This window comes from Cordyceps militaris, assembly GCF_000225605.1.
Source record: "Cordyceps militaris CM01 unplaced genomic scaffold CCM_S00009, whole genome shotgun sequence".
In the NCBI taxonomy this organism is placed as follows: domain Eukaryota; kingdom Fungi; phylum Ascomycota; class Sordariomycetes; order Hypocreales; family Cordycipitaceae; genus Cordyceps; species Cordyceps militaris.
Window position 1 is genome coordinate 576,667 of NW_006271977.1, and position 12,041 is coordinate 588,707.

The following is a 12,041-nucleotide window of genomic DNA, read 5'->3' on the forward strand; positions in this document are numbered from 1 at the left end:
TATGGTACCGTGCTGACGCATTTTGCCAGGTCCTTTATCCTCATGTCCTTACAACTGCTGGGTGATTTGCAGTTCTTTGATGCTTCTCTGCATTTCTGGAAATATAGTCAGTGCCCATTATCCATGCCACTACCTGTAAACGAGGCGTAGCTTACCGTGCAGTTTGGATCCTTCGAGCCTGGTACTTTGCAGCCTCGCATACATATGTTATCCAGGACGAGACACACGCATTGTAGGTTTGCACCCTCAAAGCTGCCGCATTCGCGCTGGCAATATTCTGCGTTAATTTCGGCTTGCATCTCGCAATCAAATTTTTTCAGTTTGGCGAGGTTCTCCTCTTCGCTGGTGACTGTGGCGACTGCGGCGACTGCGGCGAATATATTCGTCACAAGAATCGCAAAGGTGGGCATGAGTAGGCTCTTCATTGTAGCCAGTGCTGTTTGGCACGTTGCTTGTCTACGGCCATCTTTTAAATTTCTTCTTGGGGACTCAAGACGTTATATGTAAATGAGTCCCGTTCTTTCCGTGACAATTGATGCAATGGCGCATCAACGCTGGCAGGCAGCGCCAAGCTGAGTTGGCCCAGTCGCACACGGCCCTTCTCAGCTTATGCACAGGAGAATACAGATAGTGCCATCAAGCGCAGTGTGGAACTGGGGCTACTCATAGTTGAATGATTATTTCTCAACAAAACCACATTCTATGCTTATGACCAGCCAGAAGAGAGGATGAAACACTCCACAGAAGTCGGCGAATATGTCATTCTCGAAGCCTGTGCTTGAACGCTGCGGTAATATATATATAAGATGCTGCTGAAGCATCTTCAGTCGGCCAAACCATTGAAATTTTGAACGGCCAATAGAAAAATTTCCACCACAAGCACCATGATTAAACTCTACACTTGGCTCGCACTTCTCTATTCAACCGTGGCTCTGCAACAAGGGGACGGCGTCTCGCAGGCAGCTGTACGCGATGCCGGTTCTAAAGTATGTTGTACAACATGGTTGAACTCGAGCCTGCCAATTCTGGACCATTCTTAATAATGTATAGGACCATTCTTCAACGACGGATGCGACGAAAACTAAAAAGGAAAAACTCATCGAGAGCGTCTCCACAGGCTTTGGCCCGTTCCTGAACACCAAAGGATCACGCATTGAGAAGAGCTGGACCAGTAAAGTGTATGGGTGGGCTGAGAAGGACATGATCTTTTCGAACACTGAAACACGGAAATCCGCAACAATGGTTCGAGCCGATATCAAAAACTGTAACGTCACGGTTTCCGATCCGATCGCTCTCGCCCCGGGTATATACTGCTCTCCGGGCTTTCCAGTGTGCAGCCTATCCTACACATTGACGGAAAGTGGTATGTTCGGCATCAAGAACACCGTCAAGATCGGCGCGTCGGCCAAGACAACCTTGCAGGCGGGTATTCCGCTCATCGTCGACGGCAAGGTCGAAGTCGGGGTAACCCTAGACTTGACGCACGAGAGACATACGCAGAACGAGAGCTCGACCGGACAAACCTACCGCTTCGATTTGAAAGAAAATGAGTCTTGCGTGCCTTCTAAGGTGCAACTCCTCTTGCGCTGCCATTCATGGCCGGGAAAGTACCACCTGCAGTTTGATGTGCCCGTCACTGACACTTCGCGACACGGCAGCGCGCTATACAAGTGCAGGATGTACGACGCGGAGGAAGGGCTGCTGAAGAGCCCCACGGGGGAAGGCACCTGGGAGGTGCTCGTGGAGGATCGTGAGACGGAGTACGGCAAGGTCTTCACTGGCAAGGCCGAGGATGTCCTCTCCAAGAGCATAATTAAAAAGTGGCATGACGAGTATTCAAAGGCAGACAGCCCATCTATCCATTGGCTCCCAAAACACAACAGGATAATTCTCTGCGAGCCAGAGCTGGTTGATAAACCAGATACTGTGGACATACCGCTTCGAGGTCCAGACAATCTGCCGCTAGGACACATTGGGTGCGTGTAAGTCAGGGTGTTGTTGATCGGTGTACAGTTTGCGTAAACGCAGATTTAGCATACCAGTTCAGTATATCCAAGTAACGTCAGTACCAGAATAGAGCAATGGCATTCATCCCCTCCTTTGGCAGAGGGGAACATCAAACGCAATTGGAATACCGCGGGTGAGAATGCCTAGGAATAGGAAAGGGGATCCGTCGAGTCGCAAGAATCGCAAAGGTGACTAGACAAGCCAAGCTAGGGTCCAGAGTCTACAAAGGACTCTACAACTTTGTATAGAAAAGATAAAAAAAGATAACGTGTCGTAATCTAGTAACTTAATAAAAAAAAGACAACGAGACAAAAAGTGAAGCAAAAGGGGAAACCAGAGCCAAGACGTGGGTCGCTCATTCAGGACCAAGAACAAAAATTCACATTCAAGGAATAGCCATGATCTGTCCATGTGCCTCCATGCGCCCCCTTGCATTTCTTTACAACCTCGTCGGTTATCAGGAGACATATCTCCTTACTCGGGAACTGGCCGATTTTCGCCAGCTTGCCTACTTCCGCGGAACAATTGTGCCAGGTTGCGTCGGAGAGGTTGTATGTCGCGTCGCACCACGAGCCGCCGCATTTGGTGATTGTGGCCGCGTCAACGCAGTTGGACGTCCTGGCCTGGCTGTAGCACACAGGAGCGGTCTTCTCGACTTGGGATGCAAAGGCCGTTCCGCCGATGAAGGGTCCTAGGAGGAGCGCGGGGGTGTAGATGGAGGAGCCCAGCATTTCTGATGGATTGGTAAGGTAAGCTAGGAGACGCGTGGATCAGGAGGAGGGGGAGGAGGAGGATGGATGGCGCTGATTTACCTCTTTTCTGTTGTGCTGTGCTGGTGATTGCGCAGATGTACCAAGTCATGTTTGTTTCGATGACTACATACCTATATATCTATCTACACACAGATGTAGGGTATGCGGACCATTGCTCTGACATACTTGTCTGATAATTGTTTCGTTGAATTTCTTCAGCAAAATGAAGTGTTATGCTCGTTGCGCTGTCTGAAGCACACCGGCTTTTCGGTCCTGCCACCGACAGATGCGCTGCACGGGATACGTGGCGCCTTTGCCTGTCAAGGCGCAATCTTGTCTACATGATGACTGAGCAAATTGCTAGAGGATTGTCAACTCTTGCTAGCAATGTTGGACGAGAAGGGTGCTCTTTAAAGAGGTTTGTAAAATGGTGGTGTCATTACAGGCAATATGCTGCTGGAATTACAGGTATTGTGCTAACTGACTACCTGTGATATGTAGTATGCTGTAATTATAGTTAATGTGCTGTAATTATAGTTAATGTGCTATAATTATAGTTAATGTGCTATAATTATAGGTCATGTGCTGTAATTCCAGGTCATGTGCTGTAAATACCCGTGTCTAACTGCATTTGCGCCGCTCTACACACTGCTAAACCAACTTTTTCTGCATGGGCGCAGATACCGGAGACATACGCTTCTGTCTATTCAAGCAATGTGCCGTTACTAGCAAATGAAGTCGTTTTCGCAGTCATTTCCGTCAATCCCATGGATAAGAGATTTTGCAGTGCTATTGAACGCTTGCAGCACCTTGGCTGTCTCTGTGTCGGCACAGGACAGCATATCGCCCAATGCTTGGAGATGTTCGCAAGGGACCTTTGTTTTGTTTCTACAAGAAAACTTGTGTTAGCTTTAGCAGGTTCGGGTAGCCATACCAATCGAGGGCTTACACCATGGCAACAAGCTGTGGTGCGCAGAGAAACAAGATGCCTTGTCCTGCCGACCGGGCAAGGATCGACCACCGCTTGCCGTAGCGCTTGCGATCGTGAAACTTTGCGCGCAGCTCCTTCTTGCGCCACAGACTGGCGGCGGCCCATTCATGGCCGTGGATCTGGGCGAGGATGTTGTCGACCAGGATGGACGCGTAGCCCCGACCGCGGCTGGTCTGTCCGGTGGCCTGGTAGGCGGCGGCGGCCGTCTGGATGTTGCGCTCGTAGCGCTCGTGCAGGACGATGATGGCGATCCTGTTCCGAATGGCGTCGTCTTCCATGCGCACGTCGAGCTTGCAGATGCAGTGGTACACGGTGCGCAGACCATGGCAGCCCGGCTCCGCGTTCTCGGGGTTGGGGAACTCGGAGTGGTGCCAGAGCCCGTCCCGCGACCAGCGCTCCGCATTCTCGCGTATGTAGCTGGAGCAGTCGCTCCTGATGTATCGCTGCAGCTCGGTGAGATGCACAGGGCTCTCGGCCGAGCTGCTGCCCAACGGAACGCGCCGGGGGACTGAGAGTGTCCGGGAAGAGAATGCACATCTCCCAGCACTCAGGTCCGGGATGGACAGTGAGTCCTGGATAGGCAGCGTTGACCTGGCTACAGAGGAGAGCGGGCTTGCATCAAAGGTATTATCACACAGATCAATTCCCAACGTTGCGAGACTGTTGCTGTGAAGCTATTTTCAGTGCGGCAACTTGGTCAGACATGGCCAATGGATGCTTGCTTGGATTCATGTCGTTTCAACTCACCCCAAAGTTGTCCATGGTAGTAGTCATGTCCGGAGTAACATTATCACTCCACATGACAGTATTCACATCACCACTGCACATGGCAGCATCACCCTCACCACTCCCAGAGCCCGCCATTTCATTTGGCATAAATAGGTAGTCGTCAGCTGAGGGACTTGAAGTTGACGACGGCGTGATAAGCCACTCGGACCACGTGTCGTCCATCTGAAAACTCAGCGCATTCTCGTCGGTTGAATTATCAGAGACGTCGCCCATGTACACTGTCGTTGGCGGGGTGGATAATGCGGGATCGGCCATTGCCTCCAAGTTCCTGTAGCTTGTTAGCAGGCTGGACCGCTTGTAGTCGGGCACAATTTACCCTGCTGCTAGCCCATCTTCTAGGACGAGCTTTAACCTGCATGCCGCGGTATTGTTGGCGGTTTCGACTCGAAAGGGGCGCAAGCGATTGGCTAGAGACTCAATCTCAAGGCTATCGCCGGCCTCCACCATGTCTAGTATGGCCTGGCGAAACTGTTCCATGCTCGCGGATACTGACGCCCCTGGCGTGCTCACGTTGCTAGGGGATCGCACAGTCGCAGAGAAGCAACCACGGTACAAATTATATTCATCCCGTTCTTAAATGGGCTTAAGCGTTAATTCTTTGCCTCCGACGTCTTGAAACATTTACGTCGCAGCGGATCCTTTGGGTGGCCGCATTCTGGTCATTGCTAGGATCGACCGACAGTTCAGCTGATACTTGATCATTGACTGTGGTTCAGAAAATACATGACGAGCGTGGTTGCAGCTTCGAGGCACGCTGAAAGCTGACTCTTTTACGGCATCTTGCGCAGTTTGGCAGGAATTGCGCGACGACTAGCATGGTAAGAGATTCGGAGATGGTGCTGCACCAACGGCGTTAACAGTTTTTGTGACAGGTCCGCTTCTGGTGGCTGGCTGACTGGAATGCAAGCAAGACAGACAGCACTGCCATTGTGCTTAGACGAGCTAATATTTCCCGACATGGAAATAACTTTCGGGCGGAACGCGCCGGTGGCTGGCGGCGACGGCGTCGGGAGCAGTGTCTACTATCTGCATCAACCAAATAGAATGCCGTTCGCACGGAGACTGTGCTAGGTTCGCGGGGTTTGGCTTTGCCATTTCACCTCGATTCCACGCTGCTTTTTAGTCCTGTCAGGGCTAAAGAAAAGAAAAGGAAGAAAAAAAGACGGGTAGGAACTTGCTCTGAAGATTGAACAAGGACATGTACATGTAATAACTTGTATTCCTAGAAGCCAGCGATACCAGTTTCATGTCGCATATTGACCAATCCACCATCCAATACCCCAAGAACAAAGAGCGACCGCGTCACCAGTCACCAGTCACACATATTAATGTTCAATGAGACACCATGGTCAGTCCACACCCCCCCCGACCAACCGGTGCCGTGGCAGAATTTGACAATATTCTCATATACTTGGGTGCATTCTTTCGTGCTATTGAAAACGAATATTTTCCCAATATTTGCGATGCGCGCGTCCCGTGGATCTTTGAACTCTTCCCAGTCGCCTGTCAGCTTGTCGTATTCGCTCTTGCACCAAATTTCCCCGTGTCGCAGTAATATGTCCTTGCCGATACACTTGGAGGCGACACCCTGAGGCAGGCGGTGAACGTAGCAAACAGGATCGGCGCTTTTCTTAGTCTCAGCCGAACTGAACGTCATCATGTCCGACAAAAGTGTCAGAACGGGCAGGACAGTCCGTGGTCGCATGTTGATCTACTCAGGCGTCCAGACTTGTGTGATTCTTGTGCGAGCGACGTAAACGTTGTGTAGGATAATTTGAAAATATGGTGAGTGACTTCTTGTTGATCAAAGCTGGACACCGTTGTATGCCTGGCTGTCAGAGATTGATATACATTCGTACAGACTTTTAGACTAGGCCAAGCACCCATGACAAGGGTAGCGTCTTCAAGAATACAAAGTACATGGCACAGAATGTATGTCCCGGGCTCTGTGTATACAGATGGCAGAACGTATGTCCCGGGCTCTGTGTATACAGATGGCAGAACGAATGACTCGGATGTGCGTCAAGGGTAGCCCGACAGAATCACCAAGGAAAAAGCAATGCAGCACCCACAGCACATATGCATGTCCACACCTGCAATAATGTTTTGTTGAAGTTTCTCTGCAAAATACAAAGGACATGAGGCTGGCTACTTTCAAGTTGGTCCAATCCTCTGCAAAGGCACATCCCAGCCGCCCGAGTGGTTAATGCAAGCCGCGATCAAAGTCCAAATTCTAGGCATCATCAGCCACACTACACACTACCCCAATAGCAGCGAGTATTATTCGTACAAATTTTCGGAAAGCCACTTGGTATAAAGAAGAGACACCAGATTTGCAGAACAAAGCAAACAGGAAACATCAACTCGAACATTTCTTGGTTTCACTGCCTGTGCTTTTAAATACCCACCCCATCAGATGAGCAAGGCGCTCTGCTCTATTCATCTTCTACACTAGATACCATCCAATATGTCAGCTCAACACAAACCCCTTTATTCACAAGGTCTCAACTTTGGCAGCTACATCAGTGACGGTGTAGATGCTCGGACTGGTCAATTCACCTGCTCCATCGCTCTCTTCAAGGCGCCCGCTGAGGCACGGAACTGCCCCCCTCTCAACCTCACTCTCAGCTACAACCCGCTCAGCCTGTATAATGTCGGGTTTGGTCTTGGATGGTCTCTGAACCTGTCGTCGTACAAACATCGCTTGCAGTCGCCGATGTTGTATCTCTCCACTGGCGAGCACTTTCAGGTGGATTCTCTCGGCACGCTCACCATCAAGGACAAAAGGCTAGACAGCTTCACATTCAGCGGGGGAAGCGGAGGCACAACCCACCAGATCATCTACAAGAGCGGGCTCATCGAGAGACTTTCCAACTTTCACAACACCTATAGCGTGTCTGTTCCTGTCGAGATACAAGCTTCCACTGGCCAGGCTTTGAGGTTGAGCTGGACACAAGACGGCGATGGTACGCCGCTGCTTACGGCAATCAGCCATGGTTCCGAATCGTTGCTCGAGATAAAATATCGAAGCAACCAAGTGCTGGTAACTCGTGCTCCAGGTACAAAAAGTGCTTGTGTTACGACACTTACGTTGCACGACGGTCTCCTGACCGAAATGCAGCTGCCACAGGAGGAGGCGCGGCTACAGCCATGGGAGTTTTTCTACACCGAGTACCTAGTCAAGTCCACGAGTCTGCAACGACTGACGCGCGTGAAAGATCCTGCAAAGCTCGTGAGCGCGGTAGAGTACGAGCCGCGGGGGCACTTGTTGCCGACAGGTGGTCCTATGGAGGCTATCCCGCGCGTTCTTGTACACACAAAGAAGCCGGGGCATGGCCAGCCTGCACTTGTTACCCATTACACCTACTCACCAGAGAACTTCTTTGGCTTTGGAGATGTGCAGAGCTGGCAGGACGGCGTGGATAACTTGTACCGCGCCTCCTCCCACTACAAGTACACGGCAACCATGTCCGTCGATGACGGGCCGAAGACGACGTATACTTACAACAAATTCCACCTTTTGGTTGAGACAAAGCGCGAACAAGGATTGACCGTTGTCAACTATGCCGTTGACTACAAGGTAGATACGGCCGCTGTGTTTGAGCGGCAAAGGAAGAGTTTCCAACTCCCAACAAGGATCACCACGACGTACGAGGACCATGGGGGAAGCAACGCACGGTCGCGCATCGAGACGACAGAGCACGAGTACGATGACTGGGGAAATCCCATATCCGAGACAGACAAGACCGGCGTCTGCACCAAGCGAGAATATTATCCTCCACAGGGTGCTGGAAAAGCCGGCGAGGAACTGTTTTGCCCCGCAGATCCTGGTGGATTCTGTCGATACGTTAAAAAGGAAACAGTGTATCCATCCAAACATAGTGGCTTGGTTCCAGCACCAACGCACACGCGCCAGTACAACTATTTACAGCTGCCCATGGTCACTGGACACGGGAGCTTTGTTGCGGCTCGAGAGATGCAGCTCAAGGATACCGCAAAGAACAAGACGTTGCTATCCAAAACCTACGATTATTATCAGGATGCAAAACTAGGGTACCGGGACCATGGAAGGCTGAAAAGTGAAGCGACTGCCATTGCAGGACATGAACCGACAACGGATGCCTTCACCTACAGCTACAGCCCCTGCAATGGCATGGTCACAAAGTTTACAAATACTAAAACTTGGGATGGTCAATTTACCACGGCACAGAATGTCACATATAGCCTTTTATCGGGGCGGGTGCTCTCGCGAACAAACGCCCAAGGCGTGAGTGATGTGTTCGAGTACGATGGAATGGATCGCCTAGTGAAAGCCACGGCGGCCTCAGAAACTCCGCACAAGGCAACACGGCAGGCAGAGTACCAGATTTCGAAGGAAAAGGCAGGCTCGATAGTACTGATCACGGACTCGAAGGGCATGAGAACGAAGCAGACAACGGATGCCTTGGGGAGACTTTGCCGTGTCGAGGCGCAAGGCGACATTGGCGGACCGTTGCGGCTTATCGAGGAAAGAAGCTATAACAAAATTGGGCAGTGCGTTGAAATCGTCAAATATGACTGGATCGGCGACATAGGTGGCCAAGCAGCAGCACAAAGCCATCAAAGCAAGACAAGAATGGAGTATGACGACTGGGGTCAAGTCTGCAGGACTGTCAAGAGCAGCGCCGGGTCCAATTTGTCCGCTTTCTTGTCCATCAAAGATCCTATCTATCTCACCCAAGTGGAAGGAATCGAGGGTCAAGGACGGACGAGAAGTTCGTCTGACCTCTTCGGAAATGTCACTTGCGTGGAGTTGCTGCGCAAGGAAGGTACCGGGAAACACCAACCTTACAGCACTACAAACTACAAGCATGACGGTTTGGGTCGTCTAGTCCAGAAGACTGACCAGTTTGGTCACTCAAATCATTATGAACTCGACGACTACGGCCGTGTGGCACAGACCACTGGCCCGGACGGCAGCATCATCAAGACCGTGTACGAAGGGCACTCCAGCAGTTCATTGCCAATTGCCGTCGAGGTTGGTCACTCAGCAACCCAAAAGACCAAGAATCAGGTTATGGGCCAGCGATCGCTGGATGGGTTGAGTCGTGTGGTGAAACAGACCGTCGGAGGACGCGTAGAGAGCCAGATATACAATGGAATTGCGCCAGGCCCGAGCACAGTCGTTGCACCGACAGGAGAAAGTAAAACGGCCGTTTACAACGTCGCGCTGGCAAACAGCCTTACCAAACTGCAAAGTCCCGACGAGGTTGCCACGTTTGACTATGATGAGCAATCTGGTTTTCTGCTCAACACCAGCAATTCCGACATTTCTGCCGAGTGCAAGTACCTGGCATCTGGGCTGCCCAAGTCGGAAAGGATCAAGGTCAGAGGGCTCCAGCGGGAGCTATACACCGCCAGGACCTATTCGATGGCTGGCAAATTGGCAGCATACACCAATGTACATGGGAAAGTGGAGGATCGCGTCTATGATGGGTTCGGAAGGCTTACGGGCGTGAAACACGGTAGCGTCACGGTTACGTTGCAGTATGATGCAAGCAATGGGCTGGCCTCCAGCCGCGTCGTTGACGAATTGACCAAGAAAAGCGTCGGTATTAAAAGGGAACGCGATGAGTTTGGCCGTGAGATTAAGCGCACGATCAGTCATGGGAGCTCAGAAAAGACAAGCGTCAGTTGGGTGATGAGCCAATCGTTCAATGAGCTGGGGCTAATGACTGAGCGCGCGATCAAGACTGGGGGAGGTTCAGTGTTGCGCAAGGAATCCTTCGCGTACGATGAACGCGGGAGACTCGTCAGCTACAAATGCACCGGCTCCCGGCCACCAGCGGACGAAAAGGGAAAGCCGATCAAAGCGCAGCAGTTCGTCTTCGATACCTATGACAACATACAACAGATGACGACCATCTCCCAAGACAATTCTCAGAACGTCCGAAGCTACGCCTTTGGCAAAGATGACCCAACGCAACTGGTTGGCATCACCAACACAGATTCCCGCTTCCCAGCCAAGATCGACCTGGTGTATGACAAGAATGGGCGCTTGACACGGGACGAAGAGGGCAGGAGACTTGCATACAACAGCCGGAACGCCTTGGTGGCAGTGACGGATGCGACAGGAAAGTTTATACTCAGCAAGTATCGGTACGACGCCTCGGGCAGATTGATCTGTCAGGAGGCTGGCGGGAAGAGCACTTACTTTTTCTACCGCTCCAACGAGCTCATCGCCATGATCAGAGACGGCTTGAAGATCAGCTTTCTCTCTAATGCGGGGGAGTATTTCGCACAGATCTCTGAGGGAGACGGTGCCAATAGCACATCCGCTGTCCAGCTCTGGGCCACCGACGGGCACTTGTCTGTTCTGGGGTCTGTCGAAACTGCCCTGCCGACCGAGGACGTGCAGTATCAGCATTACAGCCCGTATGGATCTGGCCGTGGCGAGGCCATCATCGGCTACAATGGCCAGTATCGCGACCCCGTCAGCGGCTGGTACCACCTCGGCCACGGGTACCGGGTATACAACCCTGTCCTGATGCGCTTCCACACGCCCGAGCCGCTGAGCCCCTTCACCACTGGCGAGATCAACGCCTACGCCTACTGCCTGGGCGACCCCATCAACCGGACGGACCCCACGGGCCACATGAGCGGCCGGAACTGGGCAATGCTCGGGGTCGGTCTCGTGGTTGGCATCCTGGTCGGCATCGCCACAGCCGGCCTCATCATCGCCCCGACCGGCGCCAGCATCGCGGTCGAGGTGGGCGCCTTTATCGCCTCCGGAACCGCCTCCGACGTGCTCACGGGCGCCGTGTACGACGTGGCCAACGGCAAACAGCCAACGCTCGAGAGCATCGGAGAGGACGCTGCCATGGGCGCCATCGGCGGTGCTGTTGCCGGTGCCGCGGGCGTCGCCCTCCGAGCCGTCGTTGGGCTGGGAGTAGTCCAGCGCGCGCTCCGTCCGATTACAAGCCGCTGGCAGACTTTGCAAGTTGGCTTGCGACTGGCCAAGACGGAGAGAGCCGAGCGCGTGTTTGAACGTCAAGCCATGGGCGGGCAGACGGTGGCCAAAAGTCGGCCCGGTGGCGCCGAGTTCAGGTTTGCTGCCTGGATACGGAGCCTCGGTCGTGGGGAGAGGGGCTACTATAGCTTTGAGGATAACTGGCCGCCCTTCCACGACAACAGACCATTGCTTCGAAGCGCAAGCCAAGTAGTGAGTCTACCACATTTGCCCCCCTCGCTATATTTGCCATGATACTAACAGGCACTCCGGTAGTCGAGAGATTCAGAACTGAAGATGGATTATACGTACTTGAACCTGTACGACAATTGGCTTTACCATGAACCTTGGTAGTAACCTCGGTCCGGATTCTATACCACATGGCCAGAAAATGAGTAGGAATTTGACAGTTAGTTCCAATGTATTGTGCATCAGCATCTGGAAGAACCACCATAGAAATACAAGATGAACCCTACACATTGCACTGTTGCTGTACATACACCAAAGTGTCTCG

The 12,041-nt window shown here is 52.2% G+C and overlaps 3 protein-coding genes across 3 annotated transcripts; 2 read left to right on the top strand and 1 right to left on the bottom strand.

Moving 5' to 3' along the window:
* Positions 1-884: 884 nt before the first annotated feature.
* CCM_09496 (uncharacterized protein) lies at positions 885-2,154 on the top strand (the record flags this gene model as incomplete). The annotated part of the gene is made up of 3 exons (XM_006674629.1): positions 885-986; positions 1,051-1,982; positions 2,073-2,154. 3 exons carry the CDS (start codon positions 885-887, stop codon positions 2,152-2,154), a joined length of 1,116 nt encoding a protein of 371 aa, XP_006674692.1.
* A 1,550-nt stretch (positions 2,155-3,704) lies between these two features.
* CCM_09497 (uncharacterized protein) lies at positions 3,705-6,244 on the bottom strand (the record flags this gene model as incomplete). Its single annotated transcript, XM_006674630.1, has 4 exons — positions 3,705-4,424; positions 4,498-4,807; positions 4,856-5,036; positions 5,914-6,244. The coding sequence occupies 4 exons, from the start codon at positions 6,242-6,244 to the stop codon at positions 3,705-3,707; spliced, it is 1,542 nt and encodes a 513-aa protein (XP_006674693.1).
* A 762-nt stretch (positions 6,245-7,006) lies between these two features.
* CCM_09498 (RHS Repeat protein) lies at positions 7,007-11,881 on the top strand (the record flags this gene model as incomplete). Its single annotated transcript, XM_006674631.1, has 2 exons — positions 7,007-11,740; positions 11,804-11,881. 2 exons carry the CDS (start codon positions 7,007-7,009, stop codon positions 11,879-11,881), a joined length of 4,812 nt encoding a protein of 1,603 aa, XP_006674694.1.
* Positions 11,882-12,041: the final 160 nt, after the last annotated feature.